This window comes from Phyllobates terribilis, unplaced genomic scaffold (assembly GCF_046119375.1).
Source record: "Phyllobates terribilis strain yellow unplaced genomic scaffold, ASM4611937v1 Scaffold_2__4_contigs__length_985480577, whole genome shotgun sequence".
NCBI classification, from domain to species: Eukaryota; Metazoa; Chordata; class Amphibia; order Anura; family Dendrobatidae; genus Phyllobates; species Phyllobates terribilis.
This window is the reverse complement of record NW_027362762.1, coordinates 317,520,523-317,533,252: the sequence shown is the minus strand read 5'-3', so window position 1 is coordinate 317,533,252 and position 12,730 is coordinate 317,520,523. Positions and strand designations below refer to the sequence as shown.

Below are 12,730 nucleotides of genomic sequence, written 5' to 3'. Positions count from 1 at the left end.
TGACGCGCGGGGTAACCCCGCCCACAACCCAGCAGCCACCGGTGGAACGCGGAACAGGGACCTTCGGCTTCAGCCTGGACTTATCGTAATGTAAACGGATGTCAGAGCCGGCTGCAGCCGGGGTTCACTGGGGCATCCACCGCACGCTCTCCCTCTCCCCATTCATTGGGAAAGCGCGCGGTGGATGCTGGGTGGGAATAACTCACAACCCAGCAGCAACTGCGGGGACCCCAAGTCTGAGTCACGCCTCACCTGACATGATGTCAGCGGGGGGGTCACGTGCTGCCTGTGAGCGGCCACTGATAGCGCCACTCACAGGCAGAAACAGCACCAGGAGGTAATTAGAAAGAAGCTTCTATTTATCATTAAAACACATTGGCATATTTTTTAAGAGTACTGGACAACCCCTTTAATCTTTGCAATAACTCTATTGAAACTATCTTTATTTTATAAAAATACTGTGTAATAGTTATTTTTTTTCTTTGGTTGTTGAAAATGAACTAGGAGACAATTTTTTTTTGTAGACATTTTCATAAAACAAATTTTAGCATTGTGATCTACCAAAGCCATTTCTATTGTGCACAAGGTTTGCCTCGATTCTAAAATACCCTATTAGGGGATTTATGGTTAATAGGAGGGTGGCATCGGTTCAAGAACCACTTCCATTAACCATCTGTTGCTGGCATGTCTGTACATCATACGTACAGCTCATTGTTGCAAACTAGTTTGGATTGAGAATCAATTGAACCTCTTATACAAATGAAATGAAATGCATGAAATAAAGAACAAAACACGGATTGAAAATTATCAATAGTTTCTATTAAAATTTCTGAGACTGCAAAAACACAAACTTGTATTCTGCAAACAGTTTAATTTTGGGACTTTAATTAGCACCACTGCAATTCTAGAGATGCAAAATTATCAGAATTTCTTATCCTTATTTTTAATCTGAGACCCATTATTACATTTTCTGCTTTCATTTTCTTTATCCTTACCGGATTCATTATTCATCACGTTTTTCTACCTTACTGGCACCAGCCTGCTCTTCAGTTTTCTGGGATGTATTACTGGTATCTAAAAATTAATATAAACAAATAAAATGCTTGCATATTACATTTGATAGAAACATGAGGATTATGTTTCCTGTTTTTCGATTTCATTTCATTAAAATGGTTTTCCCCTAATCTCATACAAATTGTTTATACGTCTAAAAAGAAACCTGTACTCATCTCTTTGACCAGTGCCGCTACTTTGTACTGTTTTTATAATTGATTTAATTTCTCCCACCTTATGTACATTTTGCAATATCGTGGAAATCACCCTAGGCGCCATTCACACTGCGATTCTGCAGTGCATTTGGGTGCCTAAATTCCCTTAAAAACAGGATTCAGACAAGTCTCATAGGCGGCTATGATGCAATTGGACTTCAAATGAACATCGTTAGTGCATTTTTCTGAACATTTCCATCATTTCACATAGCAGACTACGTTTCTGCTCCATTGGGGGCTTGTTTGAATGCCGTTTTTAGGGGGATCCAGATGACTGGACTTGCAGCAGCTATCACGTGACATTGTTTATGGCAGGATACTGGCAGAGGACATAGTAGCTAGTGAGCAATGTTGTTTTCCTTTTTTTATTTCATTTCCCTCATTGGGAAGTTTTAAAGCAGAATAAATACCATTTTATAATATTTTAGTATATAGCTGATGAATAATGCTTTTTTTCTGTTTTTTCATGAGGTAGTTCTATATATATATATTTTTTTTTTTTTCTAAAACCATCTTCAGGAACTTCCATACTGGAGACGCTCCTTTTCTGTATTAATGGAAACTTGACAGCTGATACATGCGGCATGTATCAGGCAACGGCTGTATGATCTCAGCCCGGTATGTTTGACTCTGAAACGCTGTGACATTTGAAAGAAAAACATAGTTTAAAAGCAGCCAGGGGCCAAGCAGCACAGAAGATTAGTCAATGGCAGCTTCTCCTCACCCGCTCCCCTGAAGTGACAGGTCTCTCCTTGCATGCCATTGTAGGAAGAGAACTGTGAGTCACTAGCAGCAGGCAGAGAGAGGCATCCAGAGATTTGTCTTTCTGACTAGTCACCGATGCAACTTGATCCATGGCGGCTCTTAAAGTCTGTTTTTCTCTAAAACGTCGCAGAGTTTCAGAATCAAACATACCTGACTGAAATCATACAGTCAGTGCCCGATACATGCTGCCCGTGGATCGGTCAGCAATTATCCACCTGCTAGGTTCCCTTTAACTGTATAGTACAGCAAAGAGTTTGTGCATTATAGCAAGTCAATCATTCCTCATAGAGGCAGCGATCATGCCCTAGGATATCCTGGGAGGCAGCGATCATGCCATCAAAGAATTTTAGATAACTAGAGGAGGAAGACCTGTGAAGTTTCAAACTTCAAAGTTGGATTTCAGAAAGGCAGATTTTAAGAGACTCAGAAAGAGGATAGGAGGGCTCCAATGGCTGGATGTCCTTAAGAACAGAAATGTCCAGGAAGGATGGCAAATTTTGAAAAATGAGATTCTCAAAGCACAAGCGTTAACAATCCCTAAAAGAGGGAAGAATAGCAAGCATTTTAAGGAAACCAGGATGGATGAAAACAGAACTTAAACATATGCTAGAAAGGAAGAAAGAAATGTTTATCAAATGGAAAGAAGGAGGCATATCTAAAGAAGAAGATAATGCTGTCTGCAGAACAGATTAGCTACAGCTGATAATGAATTAAGGCTTGCAAGAGATGTCAAAAGCAATAACAAAGGATTTTGGGGTATGTCAAAAGTAAAAGAAAAGTCAAAGATGGTATAGGATTTTGACAGGATGAAAATGGTAAAGTAGTAAAAAATGATGCTTAGAAGACCGAACTTTTAAATTCCTATTTTGCATCTGTTTTTTCTCAGAAAGTAAATGTCACATAAACTGATCTTCACTGTACTATTGAAGGAATAGAAGAATCCACACTATCTATAAACAGAGAAATAGTGAGGGAACACTTAGCTAACATAAATGAATTCAAGTCATCAGGTCCAGATGAATTACATCCTAGGGTACCGAAGGAGATAGCAGAGGAAATTATTGAACCACTCTCCATAATCTTTGAAAATTCTTAGAGAACAGGATAAGTCTCAGAAGACTGGAGAAGAGGGAATGTTGTTCCAATCTTCAAAAAGGGGAAGAAGGTGGACCAAGGGAATTATAGGCCTGTGAGCCTTACTTCTATACCAGGAAAGATCTTTAAAAAATTATTAAACAACATGTATGCAAGTACCTTTATAAGAATGAGGTGATTAACCAGAGCCAGCATGGGATTGTAACTAATAAGTCATGTTAAACTAACAATTTTCTTCAGTGACAGAATCACTGGGTGGATCAGGAAAATGCGGTATAGTATATTTTGACTTCAGCAAAGCATTTGACAAAGTATCTTATGCAATCCTTATTGAAAAAAATGACCAACTATGGAATGGACAAAGCAACTGTTAGGTGGATTCATAACTGGCTTAGCTATCTGACCCAAAGAGTGGTAATAAATGTTGCACATGCAGTTGGAAGAATGTCTCAAGGGGGTACCACCAGGCTCTGTCCTGGGCCCTGTGACGTTCAACATCTTTATCAATGATTTAGATGAAGGAATTGAGGGTAAACTGATCAAATGTACTGATGACACAAAGCTAAGAGGGATAGATAATACTAGAGAAGAAACAGAGAGGATTCAAAAAGATCTAAACAAACTGCAACTGTAGGCAGCAACTAACAGATTGGTTTTGAACTGGTAGAAATGCAAAGTCCTACATCTGGGCAAGAAAAATGAAAAAAAAAACATATACAGAATGGGAGGAATAGAGCTAAGCAAGAGCACGTGTGAGAAAGACGTGGCTATAACTAATCGATCACAGACTGAACATGAGTCAACAGTGTGATGCAGCAGCAAAAAAGGCAAACACAATTCTGGGTTGCATTAACAGAAACATAAAGAGTAGATGACGTGAAGTAATTATCCCCCTTTACTCCTCTTTCGTCAGACCTCGTCTGGAATACTGTGTCCAGTTCTGGGCATCACATTTTAAAAAAGACATTGAAAAACTGGAGCAAGTTCAGAGTAGAGCTACCAGGATGGTGACCGGTCTGAAAACAATGTCCTATGAGGAATAGTTAGAGGATTTGGGAATGTTTAGCTTGCAAAAGGGAAGACTGAGCGGAAACTTAATAGCTGTCTACAAATATCTCAAGGGCTGTCACATTGTAGAAGAATCAGCTTTATTCTCATTTGCACATGGAAACACAAGAAGTAATGGGATGAAGCTGAAATGAACAAGGTACAGATTAGATATTATAAAAAACTTTTTGACATTGAAGGTGATCAATGAGTGGAACAGGCTGCCATGAGATTTCAATGGAAATCTTCAAACAGAGGCTGGACAGACATTTGTCTGAGATGGTTTAGTGAATTCTGCATTGAGCAGGGCGGTTGGACATGATGACCCTGGAGGTCCCTTCCAACTCTAACATTCTATGATTCTCAGATGCTGCTCTAGTGGCCAGCTTGAAAATTAGAATATTTTATGATATTTTATGTGGATGGCAATAAAAAAATTAAACTTCAATTATTTTAAAAATGTGTTGAGAATGATCAGCTTTTAGCTTTGCTCATTGAAATTGTTTTGGTTGTTGCTTATTTTAAATATATAAATATGTAGTGTGCCCTGTGTGTCATCTCATTGTTTTAAAAATACATTGTGCTTGATTCATTCTTGTATTTGTCCAGTTTTTAGTGACTTTTGCCTGCTTTTCATTTGCGCCTTATTCTTCTGAATTATATATTACTGCCTATTTTTCTTTTTATGTTCACCATCGTGGACAAGGCTTGTGGTTTTCAGATGTTTTCTGCTGATTCATCAAGTGTGACTTTTTAAAAAGTTGCTAAATATTTGTGAAAATATAGTTCACCACTGGAGTAATTTTCTATGATTTCCATAATGTTTTAGCAAATCTTGCGACATTAAACATAACATGTGACTTTTTATGCTTTAAGAAGTTGCAAAACTGGTTATAGATAAAATATATTTAGTGCTCTATTTTAAAGAATTGGGCGCAAAAAATAATCGACGTATAAACTTAAAAAATGCAGATGATAAAACAAGGCTACGGTCAGTGGCGTGCCGCCCATAGCGGCAGACCATGCAACTTCTACGGGGCCTGAGGGTTCAGGGGGCCTTGTGTCGGCTGCTCTGTGACAAGCCCAGGGGCGTACATAGAAATCATGGGCAAAGAAATCATAGAAATCATATAATGACCCTACTGTACCCCACTTCAACTCCCAAGGCAAAGTATGGTGACCCTAACACAGTATGATCCCCCAACTGTGACTCCCACACAGCCCTCCAGACAGTATGATGGGCCTACATACAGTATAATGGCCCGCACTAGCCCTCCAAACAGTATAATGGCCCCAAAACAGACCTCCAAACATTATTATGGACCCCACACAAACCTTCACACCGTATAATTGCTTTCATACAGTATAATGGCCCCCCACATAGCCCTCAAAATATTATAATGGCCCCACATAGCCTTCCATATAGTATAATACGCCACCCATAATCCTCCATATTGTATAATGCACCCCCCATAATCCTCCATATAGTATAATGAACTTCCCATGGTCCTCCATAGAATATAATGCACTCCCCATAGTCCTCCATACAGCATATTACACACCCCATAGGGTAAAATGCAGCCCCCATATAGTATAATGCACCCCACAGTCCTGCAGTATTATGGGCACCACAAACTCACTGATTTTAAAATACCGTATATTTTAAATAAGCCGACCCGAGTATAAGCTGAGGCCCCTAATTTTACCGCAAAAAACTGGGAAAACGTATTGACTCAAGTATAAGCCTAGGGTGGGAAATGCAGCAGCTACTGGTAAATTTCCCCATCCTGGTATGCATGGCCTCCTCATCCCCCAATCCTGGTACATATGACACCCCTCATCCCCCAATCCTGGTACATATGGCACCCCTCATCCCCCAATCCTGGTAAGTATGGCACCCCTCATCCCCCAATCCTGGTATGTATGGCACCCCTCATCCCCCAATCCTGGTAAGTATGGCACCCCTCATCCCCCACATCCCCCAATCCTGGTACGTATGGCACCCCTCATCCCCCAATCCTGAAATGCATGGCACCGCTCATCCCCCGATCCTGGTACGCATGGCACCCCTCATCCCCCAATCCTGGTACGCATTGCTCCCTCATCCCCCAATCCTGGTATGTATGGCACCCCTCATCCCCCAATCCTGGTATGTGTGGCCTCCTCACCCCCCAATCCTGGTATGCGTGGCCTCTTCATCCCCCAATCCTGGTAGTTGTGGCCCCTCTCATCCCCTAATCGTGGTATGTGTGGCCCTCCTCATCCCCAAATCCGGGTATGTGTGGCCCCCATCATCCCCCAATCCTGGTATGTGTGGCCCCCCTCATGCCCTAATCCTGGTTTGTGTGTCCCCCCTCATCCCCGGTATATGTGGCCCCCTCATCCAGCAATCCTGGTATGTGTGACCCCATCACTGCACACACAAAAAAATAAACACTTATACTCACCTTCCTTCCTCACCTCTGCTCCAGCGCTGCATCCTGTCTGCCAGGCAGCTCATGTCAGCATCTGAGCAGCACGTGCTCTCAGACGCTGATGTGAGCTGCTGCCGGCATATTCACCCCTCTCCACGCCGGGACTATGGGCGTGGAGAAGAGTGAATATGCAATCTCTTTAGTAGCGGGCACTGTCAGCAGGAGCCGCGGCTCAGCGCTCCTCCGTGCCCGCTACTAAAGAGAATGAATATTCCCTCTTCTCCACGTCCATGGGAGTGGAGAAGAGGGAATATTCATGTCCCTTTAGCAGTGGTAGCTGCAGCAGCGGCTACTGTGTGTGCCCCCACTCCTCCGCTGCCACAACCCCCCCCAGGAAAATAGAATACTCACCTATCCTCCTCGTTCCCCCACTGCTTCGGGGCCCCCCCCGGCTCACGGGCCCCATAGCAGTGGCGTGGTCTGCCGCCACTGGACATGCCCCTCTAGATCACTACGCTGCGTGCAGTGCCATGAACACCAGTGAGGAGCTGAGCAGCGTGAGCATGGTGATCATTAGAGTCTGCCTAGTGGAGAGCACTATGGAGAGAGAGAGAGAGCCGGCATGGATGCAGGGGTAAGTCTAAGCTCACTGACACACTGCAGGTTTAGCACCGCAGTGCTATGCTCTGTGAGTGCGGAATGACGGTGTCTAATGAGTTTCTACTGTGCGGTCTGTTGGATGTGCGGCGTTAAGGCCGGGAAAGGGGTCATCAATGGAATTGATGGGTTTATGGGGAGAAGTTCTGTGAACAAATAGTCAGGGAAGCCTCCTTCACACCGAGTAACTGTCCTTTGTCAGTCACCACAGGGCCTGAGGTGGAACTCCTGAACCTGGGACCAGAGGATATTACAGCTGAAACCACCAGCAAATGGATCCCTAAAATATAACCTTTAATATATAAGTTAAAAAACACAAAAAAAAACTCTCAAAAGCATATTAGAAAATGTATACCCGAATATGCATATAACAGCCAGCATACATAAGGGTCCTCCAAAAAATATATATATATTTTGGCAGGGTATGATATATAGGGACTATGTCCCCCTGGAATTCCCTATATGCTACCCTACCTACCAGCGGAGGTTGACACCCTAAATTGTGAGATATGGTGCCTATGCTCCTTGGCGGCTATCCTTTGGAACATTAGTATACCCCTAATATAAAGAGTAGCACAGGTAATATAGAATAATTAATCCTGAATATATCATAATACAATGTACACAGCAATATTAGCCCATATCTCAGAACACAGATGGCATAAATACATCCAGACAATTGATCATGACTTGAAAAGAACACCAGTAAGGATAAGCATTAAACATGCTTACCTTAAATGGAAAACCAATCCCATTGTAAATCTCATACCCTGACGCGTTTCCCGCAAGGGACACTGGGGTACATCAGGAGATCATATGACATACTGTCAATGCAGCATCGCCGGAAATGACGACATCCATTTGCGCTTCATCTCCTGTTTGGATGTCGTCATATCTGGAGCACATATGATGAATATTGATTATGGTACGCGGTATCCGTTCCACACCTCGCTCTGAGACCGAAAGTGACATCGGACACCAGTTTAAATCATTGGCGCCCGTGATCGGATGCAGCACGCATTATTTTTTGTGGCCAATTCATGAGAGTCCGTTAGCCACAACAAGTTGTACCTTTCTTTGATGGGACCTAACCAAATTTAAAAGGCAGGTAGAATCCAACACTAATTAAAAACAGTCTTAGGCCTCATTCACACATCCGATTTTTTCACATACGAGAATAAAGAACCGATTATTTTGATCAGAGTGTGGTCCTGAGTGTCATTAGCTTTTCTTGTACGTGGAGAACTAAAAAAATAAAAATTCTGCCAGGTCAGCTCTGCCAGTGGCTGAGCTCTGGCACTAAACAGCCAGGAGTAGTGTTAGCGCCGCCTCTGACTGTTAACCTCCTGAATGCTGCAATTCAGTGCGATCACATCGTTCAGGAGGCAGGCAGAGGGACGGGAGTTCCCTCTGCCTTCAGATTGGCGCCCCCCGCGACGTCATCGCGGGGGCCCGACGGTTGCCATGGTGACCTGGGGTCGTCATGACAACCCCCAGGTCACCAAGCTACGGAAAGCTTCTGAGACCATGCTCACATAAAATATATTACACTAGTATAATAAAATATATTACACTAATAAATACACATTTTTATGTAAAAAAAATAAAAATAAACAAAAAAAAGCACATATATTTAGTATCACCACGGCCGGAATGACCCGATCTATAAATGTGTCACACTAGTTAACCCCTTCAGTGAACAGCGTTAAAAAGAAAAACACATGGGAAACTATGCCTTTTCATCATACCGCTAGAAAAAAGTGGAATAAAACGCGATCAAAAAGGTGAATGCAAATAAAAATGGTACTGCTGAAAACGTCATCTTGTCCCGCAAAAGCAAGCCACCATAGAGCTCCGTCAGCAGAAAAATAAAAAAGTTATAGCTCTCAGAATAAAGCGATGTAAAGATAATTTTTTTTCCTATAAAAGTTTTTATTATGTAAAAGCGCAAAAACATTTAAAAAATGACATACCTGAGGTATCGCTATAATCGTACTGACCCGAAGAATAAAGCTGCCTTATCAATTTTACCACATGCAGAATGGCATAAAAAATAAATTCCTGAATTGTTGGTTTTTGTTTATTTTGCCTCTCAAAAATCGGATTAGAAAGCGATCAAAAAGTGTCACGTGCCCGAAAATAGTACCAATAAAAATATCAAGAGTCATGTAAGGGCAAAAAACAAGCCCTTACATGACTCTGACGGCCGAAATATGGAAAAATTATAGCTCTCAAAATATGGAGATGCAAAAACTATTTTTTGCAAAAAAAGTTTTTTAGTGTGTGACAGCTGTCAATCATAAAAACCCGCTATAAATCTGATATAGCTGTAATCGCACCGACCTGAAGAATAAAGTCGCCTACTCACTTATACTGCAAGAGGAACGACGTAAAATATAAATAAAACCAATTCTTCACCTGCTGTTTATTTGTTCATTCTGCCTCCCTAAGATCGCAGTAAGGCTCTGCTCAGTTGTTCTGTGCTCTGCGCTGAGCGCTTATACCGGGGTTTCCATGTAAATCTCTGAAATAAGTGATTCAGACAGAACCCCCGGCGGAAGATTCCCTATAATGAAGAAGAAGGAGGCATGTGGACGCCGTCTGACCTATGATCCAGCGGTGTCCATCTTTTTAGGCATAGATAAAAGCGCAGTCAGTCACAGTTTTGTGAACCTCTGAAAAGGACAATGCTGAACAGAGGCCAGATGGAGTCCAGAGTAACTCTGCTGCCTCATCTCATTATAGTGAATGGATCCCTTGGGAGTTTCATCTGAATCACGTCATTCGGAGATTAAGATAGAAACCCAAAAGTAAGTGCTCATCGTATAGCACAGGATAAATGTGTTCCAAAATGTTATGTAAAATGTTCCCAATAAAAGTTTCAGATAAATAGCCCCTACTTAGGTCTGTCATGTGTTAATGGAAATATAGGGGGCTTTCACGTTACTGGTAGTACAAAGGCTCTGGAAAAGCGAAATGGCTCCTCGCCCCCCCAAAAGAAATTCATCAAATTCTGCACTCCCAAATTTAAATCCCCCCTCCCTTCTGAGCCCCACAGTGTGTCTAAACCAAGTTTGGCAGGGGTATGATTTCCAAAATGGGGTCACTTGGGGGAGGGTTCTGCTCTTCTAGCACTTAGGGGTTCTGTATATGGAGTCCGCAAACTATTCTAGGAAAATCTGCGCTCCAGCAGGCAAATAGCGCTACGTCCCTGCCGAGGCTCACCGTGTGGCTAAGCAGTATGGACCACCACACATTGCCACGCTCAGCAGAAATTGTGTGACACATTTTGGTGCCGTTTTTTTTTTTTTTTTACCAATTACCCCATGTGAAAATGTGAAATCTTGGGCTAAAACAAAATATTTGTGGTAAAAATGTAATTATTTTTTCTTCACTCCCCAATGGTATAAAATTCTGGGACACATCTGTGATGTCAGTATGATCACTGCACCCTTAGATGAATTCATTGAGAGGTGTAGTTTGTAAAATGGAGTCACTTATGGGGGATTCTGCTGTTTTGGCAACTCAGGGACTCTGCCAATGTGACATGGCACACTCAAACCATTCCAGCTAAATTTGAACTCCAATATGACGCTTCTTCCCTTTTGAGCTTAGCACTGTGCCTCAAAAGTAGTTTTCGACCACACATTGTGTATTGACGTACTCAGGAGAAATTGCACAACAAATTTTGAGGTCCATTTTCTTCTGTTACCCTTGTGAAAATAAAAAATTTAGGACTAAAAGATCATTTTTTTGGAAAAAAATTTTTTTTTTCATAGCTCTACGTTATAAACTTCTGTGAAGCACCTGGGGGTTCAAGGTGTTCACCACACATCTAAATATGTTCCTTGAGTGGTCTAGTTTCCAAAATGGGGTCACTTATGGTATGTTTCCATTGTTTAGGCACATCAGAGGCACTCCAAATGCAACATGGTGTCCACTCTCGATTCCAGCCAATTTTGAGTTCAAAAAGTCAAACTGTGCTCCTTGCCATCCTAGCCCTGCCGTGCGCCCAAACAATGATATTCCCCCACATATGGGGTATCGGCGTATTCAGGAGAAATTGCACAAATTTTGAGGTCATTTACTCCAGTTACACTTGTGAAAATAAAAAATTTGGGACTAAAAGATATTTTTTTGTGGAAAAAAAATTGATTTTTTTTTTCACAGCTTTACGTTATAAACTTCTGTGAAGCACCTGGGGGTTCAAGGTGTTCACCACACATCTAAATATGTTCCTTGAGGGGTCTAGTTTCCAAAATGGGGTCACTTATGGTATGTTTCCACTGTTTAGGCACATCAGAGGCACTCCAAACGCAACATGGTGTCCGCTCTCAATTCCAGCCAATTTTGAGTTAAAAAAATCAAACAGTGCTCCTTGCCTTCCAAGACCTGCCGTGCGCCCAAACAATGATATTCCCCCACATATGGGGTATCGGCGTATTCAGGAGAAATTGCACAACAAATTTGGGGGGCAATTTTCTCCTGATACCCTCGTGAAAATAAAAAAAAAAATGGGTCTAAAGTAAAATTTTTGTGAAAAAAAGTTAGATGTTCATTTTTTCCTTTTACATTGCTTCAGTTCCTGTGAAGCACCTGAAGGGTTAATAAACTTCTGGCATGTGGTTTTGAGCACCTTGAGGGCTGCAGTTTTTAGAATGGTGTCACTTTTGGGTATTTTCTGTCATAAAGACCTCTCAAAGTGACTTCAAATGTGATGTAGTCCCTAAAAAAATGGTTTTGAAAATTTTGTTGGAAAAATGAGAAATTGCTGGACAACTTTTAACCCTTATAATTTCCTAACCCCCAAAAATTATGTCTCAAAATTGTTCTGATGTAAAGTAGACATGTGGGAAATGTTATTTATTAACTATTTTGTGTGACATAATTCTCTGTTTAAGGAAATAAAAATTCAAATTTTGGAAATTGTAAAATTTTTGCCAAATTTCCATTTTTTTCACAAATAAACGCAAGTCATATCGAAAAACTTTTACCACTATATTAGAAGTACAATGTGTCTCAAAAAAACAATCTCAGAATCAGCAGGATCTGTTTAAGCATTCCAGAGTTATTACCTCATAAAGTGACAGTGGTCAAATTTAAAAAATGAGGCCTGGTCATTAACCTACAAAGTGGCTTGGTCCTTAAGGGGTTAAAGTCAGACATATAAATTCCCCCATAGACTATCATTGTAGGTGGAAATCAGATGTGTAAGTGAATCCTTAGGCTGATCGGAAAAGATCAGTATACTATTAGAAGTGGTGACTTCCTCGATATCTGACTGATCCCCTTCCCTCAGCCTCATTCACATATCAGTATTTTTGATCAGTATTTCATCAGTAATTTTTTGCCAAAACCAGGAGTGTCTCCATACACAAAACAGGTGTCAATCTTTCAATTATAGTTTTTCTCTGTAAGTTCCATTCCTGACTTTGGCATACAAATACTGATGCAAAATACTGACTCACCATGTGTGAATGAGGC

The 12,730-nt window shown here is 41.4% G+C and overlaps 1 protein-coding gene across 1 annotated transcript in view; it reads right to left on the bottom strand.

Moving 5' to 3' along the window:
* Positions 1-747: 747 nt before the first annotated feature.
* TEX29 (testis expressed 29) overlaps positions 748-12,730 on the bottom strand; it is a 69,352-nt gene continuing 57,369 nt past the window's right edge. Inside the window, exon 6 of the mRNA XM_073664381.1 lies at positions 748-1,074. Within this exon, the coding sequence (XP_073520482.1) occupies positions 1,004-1,074 (71 nt within the window). The 3' untranslated portion in view covers positions 748-1,003. The remainder of the gene's footprint in view (positions 1,075-12,730) is intronic.